The 23731-nt window shown below is 31.6% G+C and overlaps 2 protein-coding genes across 3 annotated transcripts in view; one reads left to right on the forward strand and one right to left on the reverse strand.

Moving 5' to 3' along the window:
• Positions 1-23731, reverse strand: part of LOC126739056 (uncharacterized) — a 782471-nt gene that overhangs the window by 579552 nt on the left and 179188 nt on the right. The gene's annotated exons all lie outside the window — the stretch shown is intronic.
• LOC126739131 (breast carcinoma-amplified sequence 3 homolog) lies at positions 20399-20859 on the forward strand. The gene is made up of 2 exons (XM_050444657.1): positions 20399-20583; positions 20656-20859. Exons 1-2 carry the CDS (start codon positions 20494-20496, stop codon positions 20857-20859), a joined length of 294 nt encoding a protein of 97 aa, XP_050300614.1. The 5' UTR covers positions 20399-20493.

Consider the following 23731-nt stretch of genomic DNA (forward strand, 5'->3'; position numbering starts at 1 on the left):
TAAAAATTTTTAATCGTTTTCCAAATGTCATAAAAGTCTCTAGAAGTTCTCCTCGCTTTAAAAAGTCCTTAACGAAACTTCTTAAAAGCAAGTATTTTTATAGCATTAGAATTTTTTGAAGATAGTTAGGTTAGAATTTGTGATGTTACTCTAAAATTTTTTTAAGTCGTCTTGCTTTGAAATTGAAAATACATTTTGTGTTTATACTATGTTGAACCCACTATTGTGTATTGTTTTTAAATTATGCGTTAGTAATATGTGGATTAATGTGCCTATTTTATATCATAGAAGTACCATGTCAACAAGTAGGTACCATGTATTTATGAATAAAGTATGTTTTGAATTTTTTGAAATTCGAAATTGTATTTAAAAGAGAGAGAGGTATATAATATTTGATAGGGATGATTTCAACTACTCACTAGAAATTACCTCGTTGAAAAAGTAATTAAAAGGATTATTCAAAACTGCAAGTGGCCAACATGGCGTCGACAAGAAGAAAAAAAGTTGATTATGACTCTCTAAAGAAGGAACGTCGTATTTAAAAGTTAAAGATGTTAACTTGTAAATGAGAGAAAGTGTTTACAACAATGATTTGAATGAATGAATGAAATTGAAAGAACAAGTGTTTACAAATGATTTTATTTATTTTATTTTATATTTTCAAATAACGCCAGAAAAAAATAAAAAATCATTTTGCCAAATTTCACCTTTTTCCTGAATATTAGGAAGTATTTGGCATTTTTCCAATTTTTAGATTGCATTTATTCAATCATTGCATTTATATTGCGCAACTTTCGCCTAATTAAACCATTTACTGCTCATCCTTACTTTGGACATCCTGTATAATCGCGATGAGACCCTTCATACTGTTAAACAAAATATTTGTTTTTTTTTTCTTATTAACTTTTTCTAGTTTTAAGAATTAGTAATTAAGTGTTTGCCTGTATTGCAAATTAAAATGTGGCCTATTTTCTATATTTTATAGTGTTGTTACACCCTTATTCAAAACCTTTTAAATTTTGCGATTTTATTTTTATATTAATTTCAGTTAAAGGTATCTATTTTTCAATATTTTTGTCCAAAAAAAGTGTACAAAAGTGTTCACAGATCTCACTACCCTACACAGTTTTTAAGATATTGGCTGGTTTCACAAACCCGTATTGTCAAAAATCACATTACGGGCTACTTTTTGCAAAAAATTATTGACTCTAAAAAACTATAATACCGTATATAGATATTAAATCTTAATTATTAAATTTACTCTTTATATTTACGTGAAACCTACCTATATCATCACCTTTATTTAATATTTTTAATAATTTTCTAATTAATAAATAAAAGCTTATTGAATTTTTGTTTTGTTTTTATTTATTTATTTTTGTCTCAAAAAAGGATTTTGGTATGTAATTATTTGTTCATAAAATTTAAGTTGTAAAAGATAGCACCTTCCAATACATTACTTGACCACCACAGTTATCTAGTTATTTATGCGAGATCACAGCGCATTTAAATATCGGCAATAACAAAATAAATAAAAGCGCTGTTATCATCATCGCCTTTGTCTTAAAAAAATAACAAAACGGCCGGGCGCCCAAATATTCCCGCGTCGTTAAACTGCAAATGGTCAATATAGCGCCGACAAAGAAAAACAAAACAAGTTGATGATGGCTCTTTAAAGACAGAACGTCGTATTTTAAATTTAAAGGTGTCATCGTATAGGCCAGAAAAAGTGGTCACAACAATTTATTCATTTAATAAATACTTTTGTCATATATTTTGAAATAACGCCAGAAAAAAAAATAAAATGATTTTGCCAAATTTCAGTTTTTTGCAAAATTTAGGAAGTATTTAGATTTTATTATAAAAGGACACTATATTGCTCAACTTTCCTCTAATTATACCACCTCTATTGACGTCCTGTATAACCGTGATGCGGGGTCTTTAAACAAAATGTTTTTTTTTTGTTACTAGGTATCTTTTTATAGTTTTAAGTATCGTTGTAACAACTGGTAATTGAGAATTTTCCTATGTCGCTTAAAAGTTAAAATGTGGCCTATTTTCTATTTCTATTAACATCCTCACTCACAACCCCTTACTTTACAGATCTCACTACGCTGCACAATTTTTCAGATATTGAATCACATGACAAAATGGGTTACTTTTTACAAAAAATTATTGAATTGAATTACCATCGGTATTAAGTCTTATGAATTATTTCAATTATTCTTTATAATATTTACGTGAAACCTACTTATATCTTAAAATTTGTTCCACATATTTTTTGTATATTAGTTTTTAGTTAATTAAGTGCAACGGGCTTTTTATTTAAAAACTTGACCCTCTTGAACACAAAATGGAGGAAACATAATGTTTGTTGAAATTATAACTTGTATTAAACTTTGTTGGTAATTTTGTAAAAATAGCTTTTTATATATATTTTTGTATTAATTTTTGTCTCAAAAACATATTTTGGTAAGTAATTATTTGTTTATAAAATTTAACTTTTAAGAAATTTCAATATGCCTCCACCCTTAAGTATATCACTTATCACTTGACCACCACATAAATGACACCGTATTGTATGTTCAAAAAAAATAATAAAAACATAGTTGGCAGCATCATCCTATATCTTAAAAAAATATCCAACACGGCCGCGTAACCGGAGATTCCAGCGTCGTTGAAAACCTGACTCAAAGAAGCCAAAAGCCAAGTCCACGCAGCTAAAATAAATCGTTCCTAGATTTGACGCTTCGCGGCAGCACCACACTGTGCACGAAACTGAACGGCAATCCGATAGTCGACCGGGTACACTTTTTAACACAGGATTGCGTATCTTCTCAAATATTCAATCAACGCGCTTAGGCAAAGAATTGAAATTATTTTTATTTATGGCGAGTAAGGAAGATGCGCAAGAAGAACGGCAGAAGTTTTTATTAATAGAAATCCTAATTGTAATGTAAGTCACAGATACATTTTGGACGTAGTAGCTAAATTTAATGAAACGGGTTCAGTTGGAAACAAAAAAAGGGCAAGTCGGCGTGTTTTAAACGATGCTCAAGTAGAGATTTTGAGAACATTCGTTGCATAACCCACCAATTCTCTCCGTACAGTAGCACGTCTAACTGGAATGTCACATGAAACTGTACGACGAGCATTACAGTTACATAAATATCATCCGTACAAGATGCAAATTTTACAGGAACTTCATGAGGACGATTTTGATAGGAGAATAGAGTTTTGCGAAATTATGTCCAACTTAATAAACACTCGTGCAATTGTGGTAAGCAACATTTGCTTCAGTGATGAATGTACCTTTTTCCTAAACGGCCATGTCAATAGACAGAATTGTCGATGCTGGAGTGAGGACAATCCCCACATTTTCAGAGAGGGTGCTACACAGCGGCCACAAAAAATTAATGTTTGGACCGGTATTCTTGGAAATGCTGTTATAGGACCGTTGTTTATTGAACAAAACTTAACTGGAGAGCTCTACTTACACCTACTTGAAGATGTAATTGATCCTTTGATAACAACTGAACTGTCAAATCAAGTTGGTAACATTTTGCAAGAAAACGAACTATACTTTCAGCAAGATGGAGCTACGCCGCATTATTTTCGGCCAGTGCGGGAGTGGGTGAATAACAGATTCCCTAACCAATGGATTGGTAGAAGGGGATCGATAGAATGGCCTGCTAGGTCACCAGACTTAACGCCATTAGATTTTTTTATGGGGGCACATAAAATCAGTTGCTTACACAACTCAGCCTGATGATATCGAAGATTTAAAAAAAAGAATTACAGAGGCAAGTAGGGCTATTCCAGAAGAGGTATTTCAGAATGTTCGGGAAGAATTTGAGAATAGACTTTATTTTTGTTTGGAGAACAATGGAGAACACTTTGAACACCTCTTAAAGTAGATGTGTTAATAAAATAAATTTTAGGCGTGCTTTTGTAAAGATCATAATTGTAACTGCTATGCAAATGTTTAGTAAAAATAATATAAACCTAAATAACATGTTTTAATGCAAATCATAGCTTTAACGTATTTAAAACACTTACAGGAATAATGTTTAATAATAAGTAATTTAACAATGTTTAAATAACCCTAACTTGGCAACGCAGCACTCAAATTTAAAAAATGAGGTGCCAAAATGTAGAAAATAAAAAGTTCTTTCAAACGAGGTATCACTCAACCCCTATTGCCATTTAAGATTTTTGAGAGGGAGGTTCTGGGGGGTAGGGGGTTGAAAGAGGCGAAGTGATTTCTGCATAAAAATTATTCCCCCTCTATAATAAAATCGACGTGTCCTAGCGATTTTATAAAAAACTAACCCGTTTCGAGATAATAGGGGTGGGAAGTTTTCAAATTGACACCCTGTATAATTGAAAAATGGGATAGTGTAAAAATAAATTTAAAAGATTTAAACTCACAATACTTTTACTTTTGTCCACGGGTCAACGTGTCCAAACTATAGCGAATATTGAGGTTTGCAATATACATAAGTCATCGGATGGTGTTACAATTAAATTCTTCAATTCAAAAAAAAAAAATTGTACAGCCTAATGTAAAAATGTCATATTTTTTAAACAGACAACTCTGTGTTGCAAACACTATTAATATTTATTTAGAAAGAACACAGCAATTGAGAGGATCCCCAGCGAATAATTTAATTATTACATTTAAGAAACCTTATAGAAACGCTTCTACTCAATCTATATCTAGATGGGTTAAATGTACAGGGTGGCCAAATAAGAATGCGAGGTACTGTATCTGGGAAACTATTCATCGTAGAAACTTGCGATAAAAAAATTTAATACTTAAATGGCCAAGAGAATGACCTGGAAAATATTTTCAAGTTTATAAAATGGCTGCTAGGGGGCGCAACTGCAATCTTGAATCTAGAAAACTGATGTTTCTGTAAATTTTGCTGAATTAATCTAACAAAAAAATAGCTGATTATTAAAGTAGAGACTAATCCGAACCTTTTTTATTTGAATAGTTTTGCTGTATCTCTAAAAATAAAGTGGTGGGGGGTGTTCAAAAGTTGGCTTAAAACACACCCTGTATACTAAAAACGCCTTAGCCGATTTTATCAAACTTGGGCTAGTTGAAAAGAGCTATTATTAAGCTACAAATATTATTATATTTCATGTTTTTTTAGTTTTACATCTAGCCGCTAGAGAGCTTTTTTCGGCTTTCTGACACAGATGACTAATTTTCTCAAAAAACTTAAATGCAATGGTATAAATTTTTTTATACAAAAAAATATCATTATGACGCCTTAATATGCTTGCGAAAACCGCATCTTAATATCTTCATCCTAACCTAAAATTTAGGCCTAAGAAAGTTTTATATGGAAATCCCTTAATATTTATAAAAACTACAAAATAATTTATTTCGAATTTCTTTTATAATGTAAGTTGTGGCCCTATAAAAGACCGATTTTAAAAAGAAAGGGTTCTAATGTCCCCGTAAATGCTCGAAATGCTGACCATCACGCTCTATGCATTGCTGAAGCCTCTCATGGGTAGATAGAACTGCAGCTTCAATTTCGGCACTCGGTATGGTATGTATTGCATTACGAATGCTTTTTCATATCTTCTCTAGTCGTAGGCTGAGTCTGAAATACAATGTCCTTTAACCGCCCCCATAAATAGAAATCAAGACAGGTTAAGTCTGGGGATCGCGGAGGCCATGGAAACAGGCTTCCTCTTCCAATCCACCGCTGTTGAAAAATGTTATTAATATGCTCTCGCACATTTCTAGCAAAATGTGCTGGACAACCATCCAACTGCAAAAACAAATTTTTCCGGACTTCCAGTGGCACATCTTCCAGCAACAACGGTAATTGATTTACCAAAAAGTCGAAAAAACATTGCCATTTAGAGATTGCTCAAAAAAATATGGTCCAATAATGTTGCCTCTAAGTATACCACACCACACATTTAAACTTCAGCGCCCTTGGTGCTGAACTTCACGCAACCAATGCGGATTTTCTGCAGACCAATAATGCATGTTATGCAGGTTGACTCTACCGTCACTATTAAATGTGGCTTCATCGGTCCAAAGAATTTTAAATAAAATATCTCTGTCCTTGCGTATCATGCCTAATATCCAATGGCAATAGTCCAACCTACGGTCAAAGTCTGCTTCTTCCAATGCCTGATGTAAATTAACATGATATGGGTGCATTCTATAAATATATTTAAAAAAAAGCTGAACTTAAATAAATCCATATATGGCGATGGCTATTAGAATTTACCTATTGTCCTTCAAAATATTTTGAACCGTTGTTCTTGATATGCCTAATTCAAGGAATAATGCTCTTGTGCTAACATGAGGATTTCCTTCAATATATCCCAGTACGCTGTTAATATTGTCCACATTTCTTCTAATTCTTGGCCGTTGAAACCTAGGCCGAAAACTACCATTGGCTCGTAAGTTCGCCACTAATCGGGGAAAAAATCCAACATCGCAAGGACTTCGATTTGGATATCGAGCAGCATAAACTCTTTTTGCTACTGCAGCATTTTGAAGACATTCAAAATAAACCGCAAGCATATCAACAGCTTCATCGTTCGTAAAACGCATTTTGCAAAAACAAAAAATGCTCAAGTAACGTAAAACTTTTGACAACTTACTATTGACAATTTGAGGAATGTTTATAATTTGAGTAGACATTTGTTTTGTTGCATTCCATGGCCTGCTTTCTAATAATTATTTTTTTCGTATTATATCCATAGTGAATATATAACATAAAATAGGTCTGATTTTTGATATAAGCATTATTAATACTTACCTTTTAGTGATATTAGGTAATATTTTCAAAAATGGTAAATTTTGTTTTCAAAAGTAGTGAATTTTAAAAAATTCTAAAATAATTAGTATAAAAAAATTAAAATTTAAGGGTATAAAATATTCTTTGGCCTATATTTGAGATTAGGAACAAGATATCGAGTTGCGGTTTTCGCAAGATGATTTAGACATCATTTAGCTATTTTTCTATGAAAAAAAAATCATATCAACGCATTTAAGTTTTTTGAGAAAATTAGTCATTTGTGTCAGAAAGCCGAAAAAAGCCCTCTAGCGGCGAGATGTAAAACTAAAAAAACATGAAATATAATAATATTCGTAGCTTAATAATAGCTCTTTTCAACTAGCCCAAGTCTGATAAAATCAGCTAAGGCATTTTTAGTATACAGGGTGTGTTTTAAGCCAACTTTTGAACACCCCCCACCACTTTATTTTTAGAGATACAGCAAAACTATTTAAATAAAAAAGGTTCGGATTAGTCTCTTCTTTAATAATCAGCTATTTTTTTGTTAGGTTAATTCAGCAAAATTTACAGAAACATCAGTTTTCTAGATTGAAGATTGCAGTTGCGCCCCCTAGCGGCCATTTTAGAAACTTGAAAATATTTTCCAGGTCATTCTCTTAGCCATTTTAGTAATAAATTTTTTTATCGCAAGCTTCTACGATGAATAGTTTCACAGATACCGTACCTCACATTCTTATTTGGCCACCCTGTATACTAAAACGTTGTGGAATAGATACAGATATTTTTACGGCCCATAGTACTAGGCATGCTGCTACATCAGCAGCAGCTTACAGGGGTGTAAGTATTGATACGATTAGGCGTTCAGCTGGCTGGTCAGAGAAATCTCAGGTTTTCGGCCAGTTTTATAATAGGCCTATTATAAAGAATAATTTTGCAACTAGTATTTTGGAAAGTAGATAAGTTTCGTTATAATTTTGAATATGTATGCTTAGATAAGATACATTAATGTGGATAGTTATATTTTTCTTTGGTTCTATTATATTTAGGTACGTTTCTTTTATATGTTTAGCTTATTTCTGTTATGTATTTACCTATTTCTTCTTAGTTGTGTTACCTTTGGTATTAGTGGATTAAAAATTATAATATATTATGTTATAAATAATATAAAAATTGTTGAATTTTGAGACCTGGATATAATTAAGATCGAACATCACTTAGGTAAGTTCGTTTGATCTTCTAATTATTCATATCTTTGAACGAATTTTTCTCGTTTTCCAGGTATTTCCCGATTCGTGAAATTCCAGATGCATTTGACTTATTATATGTTTTTTCAAGCATTTATAATATTTTTCTCTAATGCCTAAAAGACAGAAACTGATTGCAATTAAAGAAAGAAGTCTAGTTGATCTTCAATTGTTCTTCAGGACATAGATCAATTTTTCAACCAACATTCCTACATACTTTACCCAAATAAGTACAACACTCCATAAATGAATGAAAATCATATAATACGTGACTACAGATTTTGTAACCTTTAATGTCATCTTACTAAGACTAATTCAAAATCATCATCCATTATTCTCAAAGAGACTTAAATATATGACCAAAGGGAGGAGAAAGTAAACTCAAAGTCCAAATTCAAACTTTAAAACGCCAAAATTTAGGCGTTTTAAACTTCATATTTTAGTCAATTACGATACACGATGGTGTAAACAGTGTGTAGTTTTTGTATTTAGATAGGTCTGATGATGCCCTAATGCGACGAAACGCGTAACAATAGACGCTTGATTTATGGGACTTGGACTTTAAGTTTACTTTCTCCCCCCTCTGGTCATCTTACTAAGACTTTTGTTCAAGAAACCTCAGGTAATATATTTCATCGAATTTCAGCCCAAAGTACCTTTTTTATTGGAATTTTATGTGGGACTTTAAATAAGCGTCCTGAAGGTCATTTTAGGATCAATTTGAATATTTTTGAATGAAGCACATTCGTATGCGTATTATTCGTATTACGTATGCTTAAAATTGCAATAAATCGTCACTGTATTATGGGTTTTTTTGGTAAATCAAGTTTCAGATTTAAAATCAGTAACTTTAAAAACCTTTAAGAATTTTCTTTGCAAACAAAACCTCTGAAATCAGTTCCGACCATTTTTAATAAACTCCTTGAGTTTATTAAAATCGAATCGATGTGAGTTTCTCTTACTACATCGATTCGATGAAACCCTGTCAAGTTTATCTTTAACCAAAGATAATTATACTAACGAATAGATACCCCACGTAAATGGCAAGCTAATTTTATGATCGAACGGGAAAAGAGCGTTTTTAAAAACAACACGTTTACAAATTATCACGACTTTAATTTCTACATGTACAGAGTCAAGAGAAGAATAAAGCTTACTGAAATGGGTTACAATCATAGACATATAAATAAGGAGAGACGCAACTGTTTACATTTTCGGCCGCACATACATCTTTTTAGCAACAAAGCAACGTTGCCCGCCTTCTAAAAACGTCCTAGTATCCATTTACGCGGTACTCTAAAACGTCGATCAATATTTCGTTTACAGATAACGACTTGACAACATAGCGCGGTCGTCACTCCTCCCCTTCGTAATAAAATTTAGGGTTTCATTCATGTTTGGCGTTGCAGTGTTGCTTTGTGTTTTGTTTCCCTTTTAGTGTTTTTTCGTGATATTTGACATTTTTATATTAAAAAAACTATTGAAAAACAATTTGTGATGGTTTGGCAGTGTGTAGTTTGCAAGAAAATGGACTATTCTGATCCAAAACTTATATTTCGGAGGTAAGTGAAATCCCGTTCGTCCCCATTATCTTTTTTTCTCAATGCCGTAACAGTGACGTGCCTACCAACTGATCTTTATTTATTGAATTTTAAAAATGAGAAATTTACATGAAATTTAACACTTTAGTATTGCCAATTATAAGCTATATAATTTATAATGATTAAAAAAAAACATATTTCAAGGGTATATACTTAGTAAATAGCTCTTTATGTAAATAATGAATATTTTTTATGATTCATGACTTTTTAAGTTAACATCAACCTTTATTTAATTTCATTGATATTCCTACTTATATTACCCTAATTTTTGGTAAAATATTAATTATTGTTATTAAGTAATTCCATATTGCACTAGATTGTCAAAATTGTTTATACTTGGTATACATGACATTTTATATTTTATTTTATATAAATATTTTAATTTTTAGTGCTGATTGGGAAACTTTTTCCAATGCTGTCGAAGATAATACTAACCCAAGTAGTCTTCCAAATATTGAATCTTTTAATTCGTAAGTATGGCTTCGGTTATTACTATGTTATAAATACAGGGTGGGGACTTTAAATGGAAAGATGCCTATTATGGCTCTGAAATTTAGTTTTTTTAAAATACGATTTTAAACGTTTTTGGTAAGCCAATGGGCCATATTAGGCACCATTCCATTTAAAGCCTCTGCCTGTACATAAGTATACTAACATAAGCAAGTTTGTTTATTTCTTTTTGTTTTAGTAAGTTGCCTACATTTATATTTTCGTTTTTACGTGCTTCATAATTTGTATATTTTAAGTAGAAAATAAAATGTTACAGTACAAATTGTATTTTATTTTTTTATATTCCAGTTTGGATCTTAAAGATATTCTGACCTATAATAATAAAATCTTATTAGTAATAACTTTTAGACGCCTTTAAACGAATAGCTTTAAATATGTTATATCGCATGTCACGTGATGAGATATGTAAATATGTATGTAATTGAACGTCCAATTTTCTTAACAAAGCATCTATTAAGATTCTGTCTTTATAGCAATCAAATATATTTGCCGTAGCTATTTTTTTTTGTAATCGTAAAAATCTATCATATAATGACAGATTTTTAACAAAAAATCCATTAAACTAAAAATACAACAAATAACAAAATGGTGATGGTAATGGCAATTGGCATTTTTGTTAATAAATATCCAAAATATTAAAGATACAAAAAGGCTTCAATAAACTAAACATTTTTAAGAATATAATAATTATGTACCTATGTATTATAACCAACCGGGTAATATACGTAAATTTTTTTAATGTTTCGTATGTAATTAAATAAGAAAAAGATATCTACAATCTTTACCATCGCTAATTAATTTCATAAAATATTTTAATATAAATATTTTTGATTACACCAATTTTTATTTTTTTTTAGCGGTTGCGCCACTGGGCGACGCCGACGAAATATAGCCGACTGATATGAAATATTTTTGGACTGCCAGATGATGTCATTACGTCTTTCTCTTTTTATTAGTGACAGACGGAGAAGCCAATATCGCCGGCTCATATGGCGGGCGCATCTGATTGCACTCGTAGATACGTGAATCGTTTGATGCGATGTTGACGGTTTTCTGGCGGTCTCTCTCTTCTCTGTCCCTGTTCCGCTTACGTTAAAGCATAAAGACATCCTTGATCGTCAACAAACCGAATTTATGAATGAAACGTGTTGTCTCCCCTTATTTATATGTCTATGGTTACAATAGTATTTATAATCTTAATATAAATGCGCTTGCATATATTCTGTATGATCATGGGTTTCCACGGGAACTCGTGTGTGGGCATAGTTCTCATAATGGTAATGTCTAAGGGTGTCTGCATATAACTCCTCCGCCCTTTAGAAAAGAATTCTGGGGTTTGCTACAGAATTCTGGGGTTGATGGCTGGTGGATTCTTTTGGTGGTTGAATTTTTCTTTCTTCACTTGGGTTTTCCTGGTCTGGTTTCCTTTTCTTCTGGGTGTTTTGCGTTTTAGGCATCTGTTTCTGTTTACAATTTAGTTTATTCCTATAAAATTTTATGAAGAGGAATATAATTAAAAGTAAAATTAATATATACATAGTGATTATCCAGCCATTAACGTCTGTATACATATACGAATTAATAGAGTTAATTTTTTGTTTTTGATTTTCAATTGCACTTTTTACTACGCTTAGTTCGTTTAAATTAACGTTATCTAGTTTTATAGGCTAAAAATTAATTATATTATTAGAAGTAGAATAATTAGGATTAAGATTAAGCTTAGGTAATAAAATGTTTTTGAAATTAGTGTTCATTGTAACAAAGTTGCGCAAAATATTGTTTTTAATGTGAACTTCACAATTGGGAGTTAGTTCCAGAAGGTAGGTTCCTTTGAGGGGGATGTTTTCGATATTGTTACTGCATCGTTGAACAGCTACCGTGTGATTAGGGAATATAACAATCCATTTGTTGTCTTCCAACTTCTAGAATTTTTCTTTTCCTATATGCGCTGGGACTGGTTGGCAATTGGACAGCTTTTGTGAAAACTTTAGGAGTTGAATTTCATATGGAGAATCGTCGTCGGATTTCATGGGACTGGTTTCGTAGCAAAGGAATTCCTCCGGAATGATTTCTTTACGAGATTTCTCAAAAAATACATGATTTTGCTCATTTAATATTAAATATCTGGAAACTGGTATTATCATATTAAAAGAGTTATTACTCATTATGGGTAAAGGGTAAAGATGAAAATAGTTATATTTAGCTTTTTCAACTAGTGGTATATCAATAATAAATATAATTTGATTTCCCTTGCTATAGCTCTTAATTTCTAATATTTTTTCGAAAAGTAAAAGATTTTCAGCTTGTGGAACAAAAGACAATTTACTTTGTGTTAAATATTTTGGAATTTGGCTAATTTCTTTCAAGAGCTCATTTGATTCTATCATAGAGTTGTGAAAGATATTTATTTTGGCAAAAGTGATGGCTATCTCTATCTTTTCAAAGATCATATACCGATTGAAACTGTGCAATTATTTGGGAAAGTAAACTTTCTAAAAATAGATAATTATAGCTGCCCATGTACTTTACTTCCATTGTACGGATAGTATTTTCGATTTGACCTATTTTATCCTTTAAGATATTTTGATTCTTTGTTAGGTTCTTTACATTATTATCAAATATTTTTATGGACGTTTCGAGTAATGAGATTTGATCTTTAACAATTGTTTTAATCTTTTCTTGATTATTGGATAATATTTTAATTGCATTATCGTATTTTTGAGCATCATCTTGATCTAAATTTCCGGTTATGGCTTTTATTATGGAGCCAAAGGCATTTATGAGGCCTTTTTTATTCCTATTTTTAAATAAGGGATTTAATTGACTTAACTGTATGATTATTTTGTTTTCTAATGAAAGTGCTAGGTTATATGTATTTTGGAAACCTATTTGGTAAGTTGCTGAGACATCGGTTTGATTTTCAAAAATATCTTTTATTCGAGCGTACTGTTCTTGTAAGTAATAAAATTAAGTAAAGTAAAATAGCAAATTAAGCAAAGTAAAATGTAAGTAATAAGTCTTATTATGTTGGTTAAGTCAAATATTTGGATAAAAGACCATGAATTTACTTTACTGTAGGCTGTTCCTAATTTTAGGGGTAGTAATCCAGGGTTGTCAGTCATGTCGTGGAATATGGGTCCCTTTAGTTCTCCGAATGCGCAGGAGAGGTATCTGGAACAACATTTGGCGGTTGTTTTAATTCTTTTATGTGTATAATCTCTTTTTTATCAGGATTATTTTTTATGGATATTTCTACGCGGTTTCTATCTAATATTTTGGAAATTACATAAGGTCCTATAAATTTATTATTCTTTTTATTTCTTGTTAAAGGGTTTTTCTTAAATACAATTTGTCCAATATGGAAGATATCATTTGTATCTCCTTTTGTGTTAAGTTTTGAAATAACCTTTTCTTTATTTGTTTGTAAATTCTCTTTTACTTTTTCGTAAACATTTTTAAGTTTATTTTTGTGATTTTCTGCGTAATCACTAAAAAATTCTTTTGACAGAAATATATCATTAGGATCTCTGGAATTAGTGTGTCAATTCAAAAGGTGTAAAATGTGTTGCACTGTGTATTGAACTATTGTAGGCTATAATAGCATAATCCATTAAATTTTCTTTATCTCGGGGGAAACTTTCTTTTAATAATCTTAGGTGTTCAATTATGGTTGAATGAAAACGTTCTACTATACTGTTCGATTCATGATGATATGGAGTAGTGAAATGAATTTTAATTTTGTGTAAATTTAGAATTTCTTTAATCGTATCATTATTAAATTCTGATCCATTGCCGCTTATTAGTTTTTCTGGTAAACCGGAATAAGAGAAATATTTAATTAGTGCATTAGATATAGTAATAGCATTTTTGCCGGGTATCTGAATTGCTTGCGCGAATTTTGAAAATGCGTCTACTAAAGTCAAATAGATTTTATCGTCATAATAAAATACATCCATGTGTACTACTTGAAAAGGTTTTGATGGTGTCTCTGTTAGCATAAGGGGTGCATATGGTAATTTGCGTGCGTATTTGGCTCTTTGGCAAATATCACAAGCATTAATATAGTCGGTTACAGTGTTTTTAATGCCTATCCAATAATAATTACGTTTTAGATATTCTAATGTTTCGTTTATACCCCTATGGTTTACTTTTCCTTCGTGGTGGTTTTTCGTTAATAAAATTTGTTCTTCTTTATCAGTTATAGTATTAAGTAATTTAGTACATGTTAGGAGTTTTGGGCCATTTTCTGCAAAATGGTTTAAATAAACTTCATTAAAATTTTTATATAGATCATCTGTGTGAAAATAGATACAATATGTTTTGTTTAGGATAGTATAGTCCCTTAAAAACTCGATTATTAAATGTTCGTTATTAGTTTGAGGAATATGAATTGTTAGAATTTTTTGGTAGTTGTCTTGGTTAATTTTTAATTTAGGATAAATATGGGGAAAAACTAATATTTGATTAGTTTTGTTATTGATCATCTCATCGAGTATTTTTATTCCGTTATTGGTAGTTTCATTTATCGAAGAATGTTGCGTTTGTGAGTCGGTTTGGTCTAGTTCATTATTTATTATTTGAGTATCCGCTGGTCTTATTTGTATATCAGATAGAATTTTTATTTGTTTGTTTTTCGGGATTTGATGACTAGATGAGGGTTCGTTTCTATTCGCATTTATATTTGTTGTGTCTGGTAATTCATAAAGTGGTAAACTTTCTGCTACTCGTCGCAGGTATTCTAAGGTATCTAATTGGTCTTCGAAATTTCCTCGGTTGTTAATCATTGATTCATTTTCTATTGCATTAATTTGTATCCTAGAAAGAGCGTCGGCATTTTTGTTTAGTTTGCCTTTTTTGTACACGATATCGTAATCAAATTCTTCTAATTTTAATCTCCAACGTATTAATTTTGAATTTGGTTCTTTTAGTTTGGCTATCCATGCTAATGGTCGATGGTCGGTATATATTGTAAACTTTCTTCCGAATAAATACGGCCTAAAGTATTTACAAGCCCAAACTATCGCTAATAACTCTTTTTCAATCGTGCTATATTTTGTCTCGCTTTCATTTAGAGTTCTTGAGGCGTAAGCTATGGGTTTATCTGAGCCCAAGGTTCCTTGCGATAGGATGGCGTCAATAGCGAAGTTAGATGCGCCTGTTGTCAATATAAATTTGTTCGTAAAATCAGGGTATTCCAGTATAGGTGCGTTAATTAACACATTTTTACAGATATTAAAGGCAGAAATAAAATCTTGGTCGTGTATTACTTTGGATTCTTTCTTTAAGCAACGCGTTAAAGGTTTTGTTACACGTTCGAAATCCTTGATGAATTTGCGATAATAGCCGACTAATCCTAGAAAGCTTTTTATGTCTTTTTGTGTTTTGGGTAAAGGGAATTTTTTTATTGCTTCTATTTTATCGGGATTCGGTTTAACTCCGTCTCTAGTAATAACATGTCCAAGGTAGTTAACTTCTTTTCGCAAGAATTTCGATTTATCAAGTTGAACCTTGAAGTTGGCATTTCTTAGTCTAGTGAAAATTCGTCTTAATCTATCTAGATATTCTTGTAGAGAAGTGCGAAAGATGACAATGTCGTCCACGTAGACTAGGCATTCTTCGTTTTGTAGTCCTCGCAATATATTGTCCATTACCCGTTGAAACGTAGCGGGTGCATTTTTTAAGCCAAACGGCATTCTTTTGAATTCGTAGTGTCCTCTTTCAGTGGAGAAAGCCGTTTTTTGTATATCCTCAGGGTTTATTTCTATTTGGTGAAATCCGTTGGCTAATTCTAAGGTTGAAAAATACTGACTTTTTCCTAATTTATCGAGTATCTCCGTGATGTTTGGTAAGGGATATTTGTCGTCTATCGTTCTTTCGTTTAGTTTTCTGTAGTCAATAACCAGTCTCCATTTTTGTTTTACGGATGAGTCCATCTTTTTAGGTACGATCCAAATTGGACTTGACCATAGAGAAGCTGAGTCTTGAATTATACCTTGTTCGAGCATTTTTTGTACTTGGTTTCTGACTTCAGATTTATGAACTTCGGGGTATATATACGTTTTGGGTGAAAATTGGTATTTCGTTTGTTAAGTTTATCTTATGTTGTACTTTGTTTGTAAAGGTTAAAGGAATCTGTTTACAATAAAAGATATCTCGAAATTCGTAACATAAGTTTCTAATTGCTTGTTTTTCTTCTTGATTACAGTGATCAACACGAATGTTTTTTAGGTTATTTTTTAATAAATTATCCTGGATAATGTATGACTTATTATCATGTATTTGTTCACTATTATCTAAGTTTTCTATTAAATTTAGTTCATTGAGATTTAATAATTCTATATTAAAAGGTTTTAAAATGTTAATTGTTTTGGAAATTTCGTCACTATTAGTAATTACTGTTGTTATGAAGTAATTGTCAATTCGCACAATTGCTTCAGGTGTTTCAAGTTTGTCGTCAAATTTAATGTAATCAAAAATCGCTATGCCTTTTTCCTTATTGACAGGTAATTTAACAATTTGTTTTGTTCTACCGGGTATTTTGATTGAATATTTATTTGGACTTATATTTTCTTGGATAGCAGATGTAAATTGGGTATTTTCTAGATCATAGACGATAGGTATTTTAGCAAATGGTATTTTAATTTGTTTGTTATTAATATCTAGGATTGCTTTTAGTTGACTAAGCAAATCAACACCTATGAGACCATCATATTTATTACTAAAATCGAAAATATAAAATTTATGATTTTCTTTAACGTTAAAAAGTTTTAAAGCTGGAATGAAAATTACTTTGTCATGATAGGAAATCATGTGTGCAGTTTGGATTTGAAAGTCTTCATTAAAAATAAATTTCTTAAAATATTTATGTGCCATTTCTGTTGAGATTATGTAGCGTTTTATTTTTCTATTTCTTATGTTCATTGACGCTCCATTGATATTTCATTAATTTCAATAATTATATTAATAATTTAAGTCAACTTCTTTTATCGATATTTCTTTAAATTCGCACTGTCGATGACACATTACTACTGTAACGCATCACTCTCCTGGTTTTATTATTCATGCTTTCTGTTGACGGTCCGTCACTGTTCTGGTTGGTCTTGATTGATGTTTTCTCTGATTGAATTGACATTGACAGCTCAGGCGAGAGGTGGGGTCGTAACTTATTTAGTCGGTACTGCATCCATTTTTTGAGGACTTGTTCCCGTGTCGCAGGTAGAAGCGCACGTAAAAGGCCAGTTTATTATTTCCGAAATTTGTGAAGCAGGAAGTGGCCAATATGGTTTATAATTTATAGTCCTTAATCTTGTTCCTTTAGGGAACTGTTTATTTCATAATTCTGGTGTAGGATGCCCGAGATTTTGATGGATAGATAATGAAACTTAGCAAGGTGAGTGTGTCACATTTTGAACGCCATTCATTTTTATCGACAGTGAATACAATGGCAACCGTTGTTTTAGGGTTTTACTTTTTCGTTTTCCTCTTTATTCTTCTTCAATTGTTGATGGCTGCAGGATTTTGATTTCCCCGAGAAATTGCTGTAAGCTGTGGAGCTGGAGCCAGAGTTAGAGCTAGTATTAGAGATTCCCAGTCCAGATAGCTAAGCTACAAATGGCATACATTCACAGCCTCGATTTTGAAGGCCAGCCGTTCATTTCTTGGAGGAATATACAGGCCAGTCTATTCCATTTATTTAAATATTACTATACATAGATTTGTCTCACTTATTTACATTTTTATTAATATATCTTTAAAATCAATTTATTGCTACAAATATTTAATCAACATCATCATTTAATATGTCAATTTCTTATCTATAATTTTATTTATTTTTTGTTCAGTATTTTTTAGTACCCTTTTTGGTAATTAAGTAGATATAACGCCGTTAAGGCTGATATGCCTTAGGTAAAAAGGCATATCATGAACTTTCCCCTGCGTAATACAAATATTTATTAAAAACTTTAATAATTGCAATTTATTTTTCAAGTGCTGAAATCTACCTAGTAGTGAAATCATAATTTAAATGTTACTTTTGTCAAACTTATTTTAATCACATCAACATTATTCATATTTTAATTCATAATAAATTATTAACATTTAACAAATTAGAACATGAGGTGTATACATATCTTTGATGTAAATATAATTTGGTTGTATTGTTAAGATATTTTTTTTTGCCTCTTTAAATCTACTTTATCCAGGGTCATTTAATTGTTAATTGAAACCTATATACCAAATCTTTTTTCTTAGTTTTTTTTCATTTATAAAAAAAAACTAAGTGGCGCCCTCTTATTTAATAGTTATAATCAAGTTTAGATTTTTTAATAGCCAGTCATAAGTGAACCTTCGAACAATCCCAAGCCTCCAATAATTCTGAGCTACCATCTGCAAACTCTTGGCAAAATAGTAAAACTGTAAAGTTAACGCCGCAATTAAACTTTTGGTACTTCCTGTCTCTATTAAAAATTTGGCGTTTATTTCGGGTATAATTATATATGGTAAGTCTGCCGATGTGTTATTTAAAAGTATTACGTCGCTTCCTTGTTGGTTGGGTCTATAGTAAAATTTGCTGAATCGTTGTCGTCGTTTTGAGAATGTTGATGATTCAGTATTATTTACATTGTTGTCGGGCTGATTATAATATGGATAATATTGATAAGGTTCTTCGTAATTTCCTATATAGTTATTATAATCATAATCGAATTCATGATGATATTCGTATTCATTGGAAATTTCCGTGTACCTCAATTGATTGGGTTTTTGTCTGGAATGGCCAGATGAAATGTCCATTGTTTCATGTAATTGTTGGATGTTGTTTTGATTCTGGTTATTATTGAATCTATTTGGATTGTAAGCTTGATTAGAGCTGGGTCTATTATAATAATTGGGTCTTTGCATAAAATTATATTGAGGAACGTTGTTTCTCGAAAAGAAAGGGGATTGTCCAAAAACTGGTCTCGGAGCAAAATTATTTTGTGAAGCAATTTGCCTAAAAGAATTTTGATTAAAATTTGGGAAATAGAATCGATTCTGGAAGTAGTTGGGTCTAAAATTATTTTGTAAAAAATGATTTTGTGGTTGATTTATTCTGGGAATGCCGTTATGGTTATTTGGGAAATTAGGGGATCTTGCGTTTCCATTATGTGAAAAGGGTATGATTCTGGGGGTCGGTATGTAATTAGATCCTGAACTAAACAATCAAGATCTTTCGACGATCCTGAACTAAACAATCAAGACTTTTGAAGAAGACTCGAACGTTTTTGAAAATCATGAGGAAGAAGAAAATGATTAATAAGTTTACGTTGAGTTTTGTTTAAAAATGTCTTATCGTTTACCTAAAAATAAATTATTTTGCTTTAGTAATTCATTTTTACTCTCAAGTCAGTAAAAAAAAGGTTATGCAAAAGTGGCCCAAGCCACATACAAAATCTTATTTTTCAAAAAAAAAATGTCCAAAAACTTGTTTAATATTTGTATATTTGTATATCGTATATTTGTAATGTTTAATATTCCACCACTTACCTAAATAAAAATAAATTAAGAAATTCTTACAATCGCCTCTAATAATTTCGTAATTAATCTTCAAAGAATTTCATTATTTTCATTTGCAAATTTCTCCATAAAAAATATTTTTGGCTTGGGCCACTTTTGCTCTAAACGCCTCATGTGTAACCCTAATATTCGTATAATGGCGAAAATTTTACCTTAAATAGCACCCACCAGATTTAGTTCAATGTAAACAAGAATTCCTTATGGAATATGGAAATAAGGGACATTGATAGAGGGAAACTGCATGTAATTTTTCCCCAATTTATTTATGCAACAGGGACAAGACCAAGAAGACTTTTTGAATAACCTTAAAAGTCTCTGATGTGCTAAAAGTTAGGTTAGGTTTTTCATCACACAGTTTCGATTTCCATTTAAAGTTAAGGGATTCTTCAAGGTTCTCGAAGTTCTCAGCAAAAAAAACCAAAACATCTTTCATTGACTGATTATTTCTCTCCTTGGTCATTACAATAGATGTGCTATTGTGTTTGTGCAATCATTTTTACACGAAAAGCGCAAATCACAGTCTTTTTGCAGGTATTCTTCTTTGAATACATAATGCAGTAAGCTCTCTAGCATTTATATCATATTTATCCATTTATTATGCGAGAAACATGCTTAAGATTTTTTCCCTCTATGTTGCGGAAAAAAGAAACCCAAAAAAAAGAAAAGCGAAAATGAAGATCTTAAAAAAAACATTTCCTTTATTATTAGAGTTACACCGCAACGGTTTTACATGCCGCCAAATCCCTCGGGAGGGGTTTAAGAGAGTTGGGCGATGCGGTGGCCTCTAGTCTAACTGGAAACCAGGGAATGAAGTTGGGTTCTTCCCCCAATAGCCCGCAGGCCGGCGGGTCAGCCGACGTACCCCAAAAAGGCATAGTCACCATCTTAGACGTGGAGGTTAGTACTTAATTAAAGCCACCCCCTTAAGGTTCAAAGAAGTATTAATATTTATTTATTTTTTTTATTTAGCATCCATCCGCCCAAAACGCGGACGGTTCGTTCAGATCGGAAGCCATAGTGGCCCATTTTATCGCACACTCGGAAGCTATTGTTTGGCTACAGTTCGGTCCCGGCGGGATGTTGCTCCTCACCGCCGATAAAAGAGGACACGACTTTAACTTGTTCAGGATCAATGCGCATCCTGTCGGGTCTTCTTTGATCACCAAAACTTAATTCTAATGCGCTTTTTATATTTTCTCATGTTTCCAATTCATTTACTCTGGAACCAATCAAAGTTAGAGCTCTGCCAGTTAACTTTCCAATAATTGCCCTACTTATAAAATTATTATGAGTGTCAACATCTTCTTTATAGAAATTATTAATTAAACTTGTACAATTATTGATAAAAACAGCCAAAGTATGTGGATTTCCATCAAAATTAGGAATAGTATCCACATATAGTTTCAAAAGGGAATAGTTTACGTTAGTGTTATTGTTATTTCCACTAGTGCTAGCATTTGCAATTTGTTCCATACTAGCTTGATTTGTTACCATATTTCTTAAATTAAACGCGGGTTTAGTTTTATTTGGTAATTTATATTTTTGATTAATTCCTGTAATGAGACGTCAGAATCGTCAGTATCGGACATTAAGATGATTCGTTCAAGAAAATGAAAATTTATATTATAACAAAAATTCCTAAATCCTAGCTAATTCACAAATTAAAAATTTCACTTGTCAAACGAGTAAATTAATGTATATCAAAACAAATAATTCTTTTAAAAATTACTTACAGTAAAATAAAGATTCGTATCATTCTTTTGGATTCTTGCTTAACCTAGTGCCAATAGGAGTGAAGCGATGCTGTCTTCTATCCCTGGTCTTCCTAATCTATGCGTCCAATAGGAAAGAAGCGATTTCGTCTTCTAATCCCTGGTCCTCTTAGCTATGCTGGCTTCTGCGATATTTGTCTTCCACCAGCGCTGATAACTGCAAGTGCGTTCTCTGCTCTTCCCACAGCGATGCGTATTCGATTTGCCAAATTAACCGTAGAAACGGAAACTATTCGCGATTTTTGTCGAAGCGTTTTAGCAAATGCTACCGACTGCGCCAATTTTATGATCGAACGGGAAAAGAGCATTTTTAAAAACAACACGTTTACAAATTATCACGACTTTTATTTCTACATGTACAGAGTCAAGAGAAAATAAAGCTTACTGAAATGGGTTACAATAGTATTTATAATGTTAATATAAATGCGCTTGCATATATTCTGCATGATCATGGGTTTCCACGGGAACTCATGTGTGGGCGTAGTTCTCATAATGGTAATGTCTAAGGGTGTCTGCATATAACTCGCGGAGGTACTACACATACCCTTATTTACAAAACGAGGCTGAATATCATTAGATGTATGGCGGGAGTAGCCTCTAAAACTGCCTCTAAAAATCACTTGAAGATTTTAATTGTTCTGGTATGTATACATATATTTCAAGTGTGTTTATTTGTTTCTAAGAATCTTAATTTATTTGCAACAAATGGTATTTCATAATTATTCAACTAGACTAAGAAATGAATTAACTCTTTCACAAAATTTAATCTTGAAAAAATCTCTAAAAGTATTTAACAAATTACCAAAGGACATAAAGAATTGCAATAGTTTGTCAACAGTTAAAAAGAAATTGAAAGTTTTTTTAGCTTTGAAGGGTTTCTATAATATTAAGACTTACCTTTCGGAGTAATAACCAACTGTAACGTATATATTTATTTCTGTTTTATATGCTTAATCATGTTTTTGAGTATGTAAACTCGGTTTAGTGGTGCGTAGATTTAGGTATATAATGTTTGCAATTTTAGGTTCTTTGAACATGGACGAATTTAATACACTGTGACAGCGCTCAAAAAGTTAAAAACCATGTTTTTGCCCAAATGACTAAATGACTGTTTTTTTCCTTATATTTTGTATGGTTTCTTTAAGAAAAAACATAAGAAAAATAAAGTTAATGAATAATAAAACCATATAAAATAACTTACGAATCACTCGCCATAAAATTTAATTAACAAACCGCTCGGGACAACTTCCCGTTCGGGATTAAGTCGACCCGACCAAACTCTTAAGTGGTGCCCTCGGAAACACCTTCGGCAACTCAATTCTGAAATTTTCCACTATCCTGACTCTTCGCGGCGTACTTTGTTTATAGGGCAACGAACTTTCGATATGCATAGAAATACCTTGGAATATGCTTAAAGTTTTATAATTTAATTAGTTCCTTTACTTATTACTTTGTTCTATTTTTATCACATGCTACTACAAGTTTTAGTTAAGTAATTTACATAATTTAATGGTATTTGAAAGTCTGTATATGAAGGCCAATGGAAAATTAAATTATCGAGCTTTTAACCTCTTCATAAGTCATAAGTCTCTTTAAGAGCATATTCTTATTTAAGTGTAAGTCGAATTTCAGCTTTTTTTTTTGGTGGTTGTGGCATTTAACCATGCAGCCAGTTACAATTTTTATATTTTATTTGATTTGCCAATATTACATATCGCATATTTCTAACTACTCTGATAGTTAAATTAAAAAATAATCTTTATTTTTTATGCAAATTATGCTTTTTTTATTTTAAGCTTATTTTTAATATCAAATATATTTTATTTTCATATATCTATTTTATATATAATATATAGGACAGTTCTTTGCTACATTATGGTATCATAAGACATTTAAGACATTGACGCCCGTATGCACCGTATATACTTAATCTGGATTATGGGTTTAAGCTCGCTTAGTTCAAAAATTTGTGATGCACCGTATGAAAAGAATCGTTTAAGCTTTCGATTACAAGATCCATGGAAGAGGAAGGTTTAGTCCCGCGATTAATTGGTTTTCTAACCTAACTTATGTTTTGTTTTGGTTTCCTGGTTTGTTCTCAGTTTGCTTGAATTGAAAATATTGTTAATAAAATTGGTGGCATACCGCATGTCCTTTTAGTTTACTGTCTACCCATATCACTTTTATAAAATGGATTTAGAACATAGACATATAAATAAGGGGAGACAACACGTTTCATTCATAAATTCGGTTTGTTGACGATCAAGCATGTC

Source organism: Anthonomus grandis, chromosome 8 (genome assembly GCF_022605725.1).
Source record: "Anthonomus grandis grandis chromosome 8, icAntGran1.3, whole genome shotgun sequence".
NCBI lineage: Eukaryota > Metazoa > Arthropoda > Insecta > Coleoptera > Curculionidae > Anthonomus > Anthonomus grandis.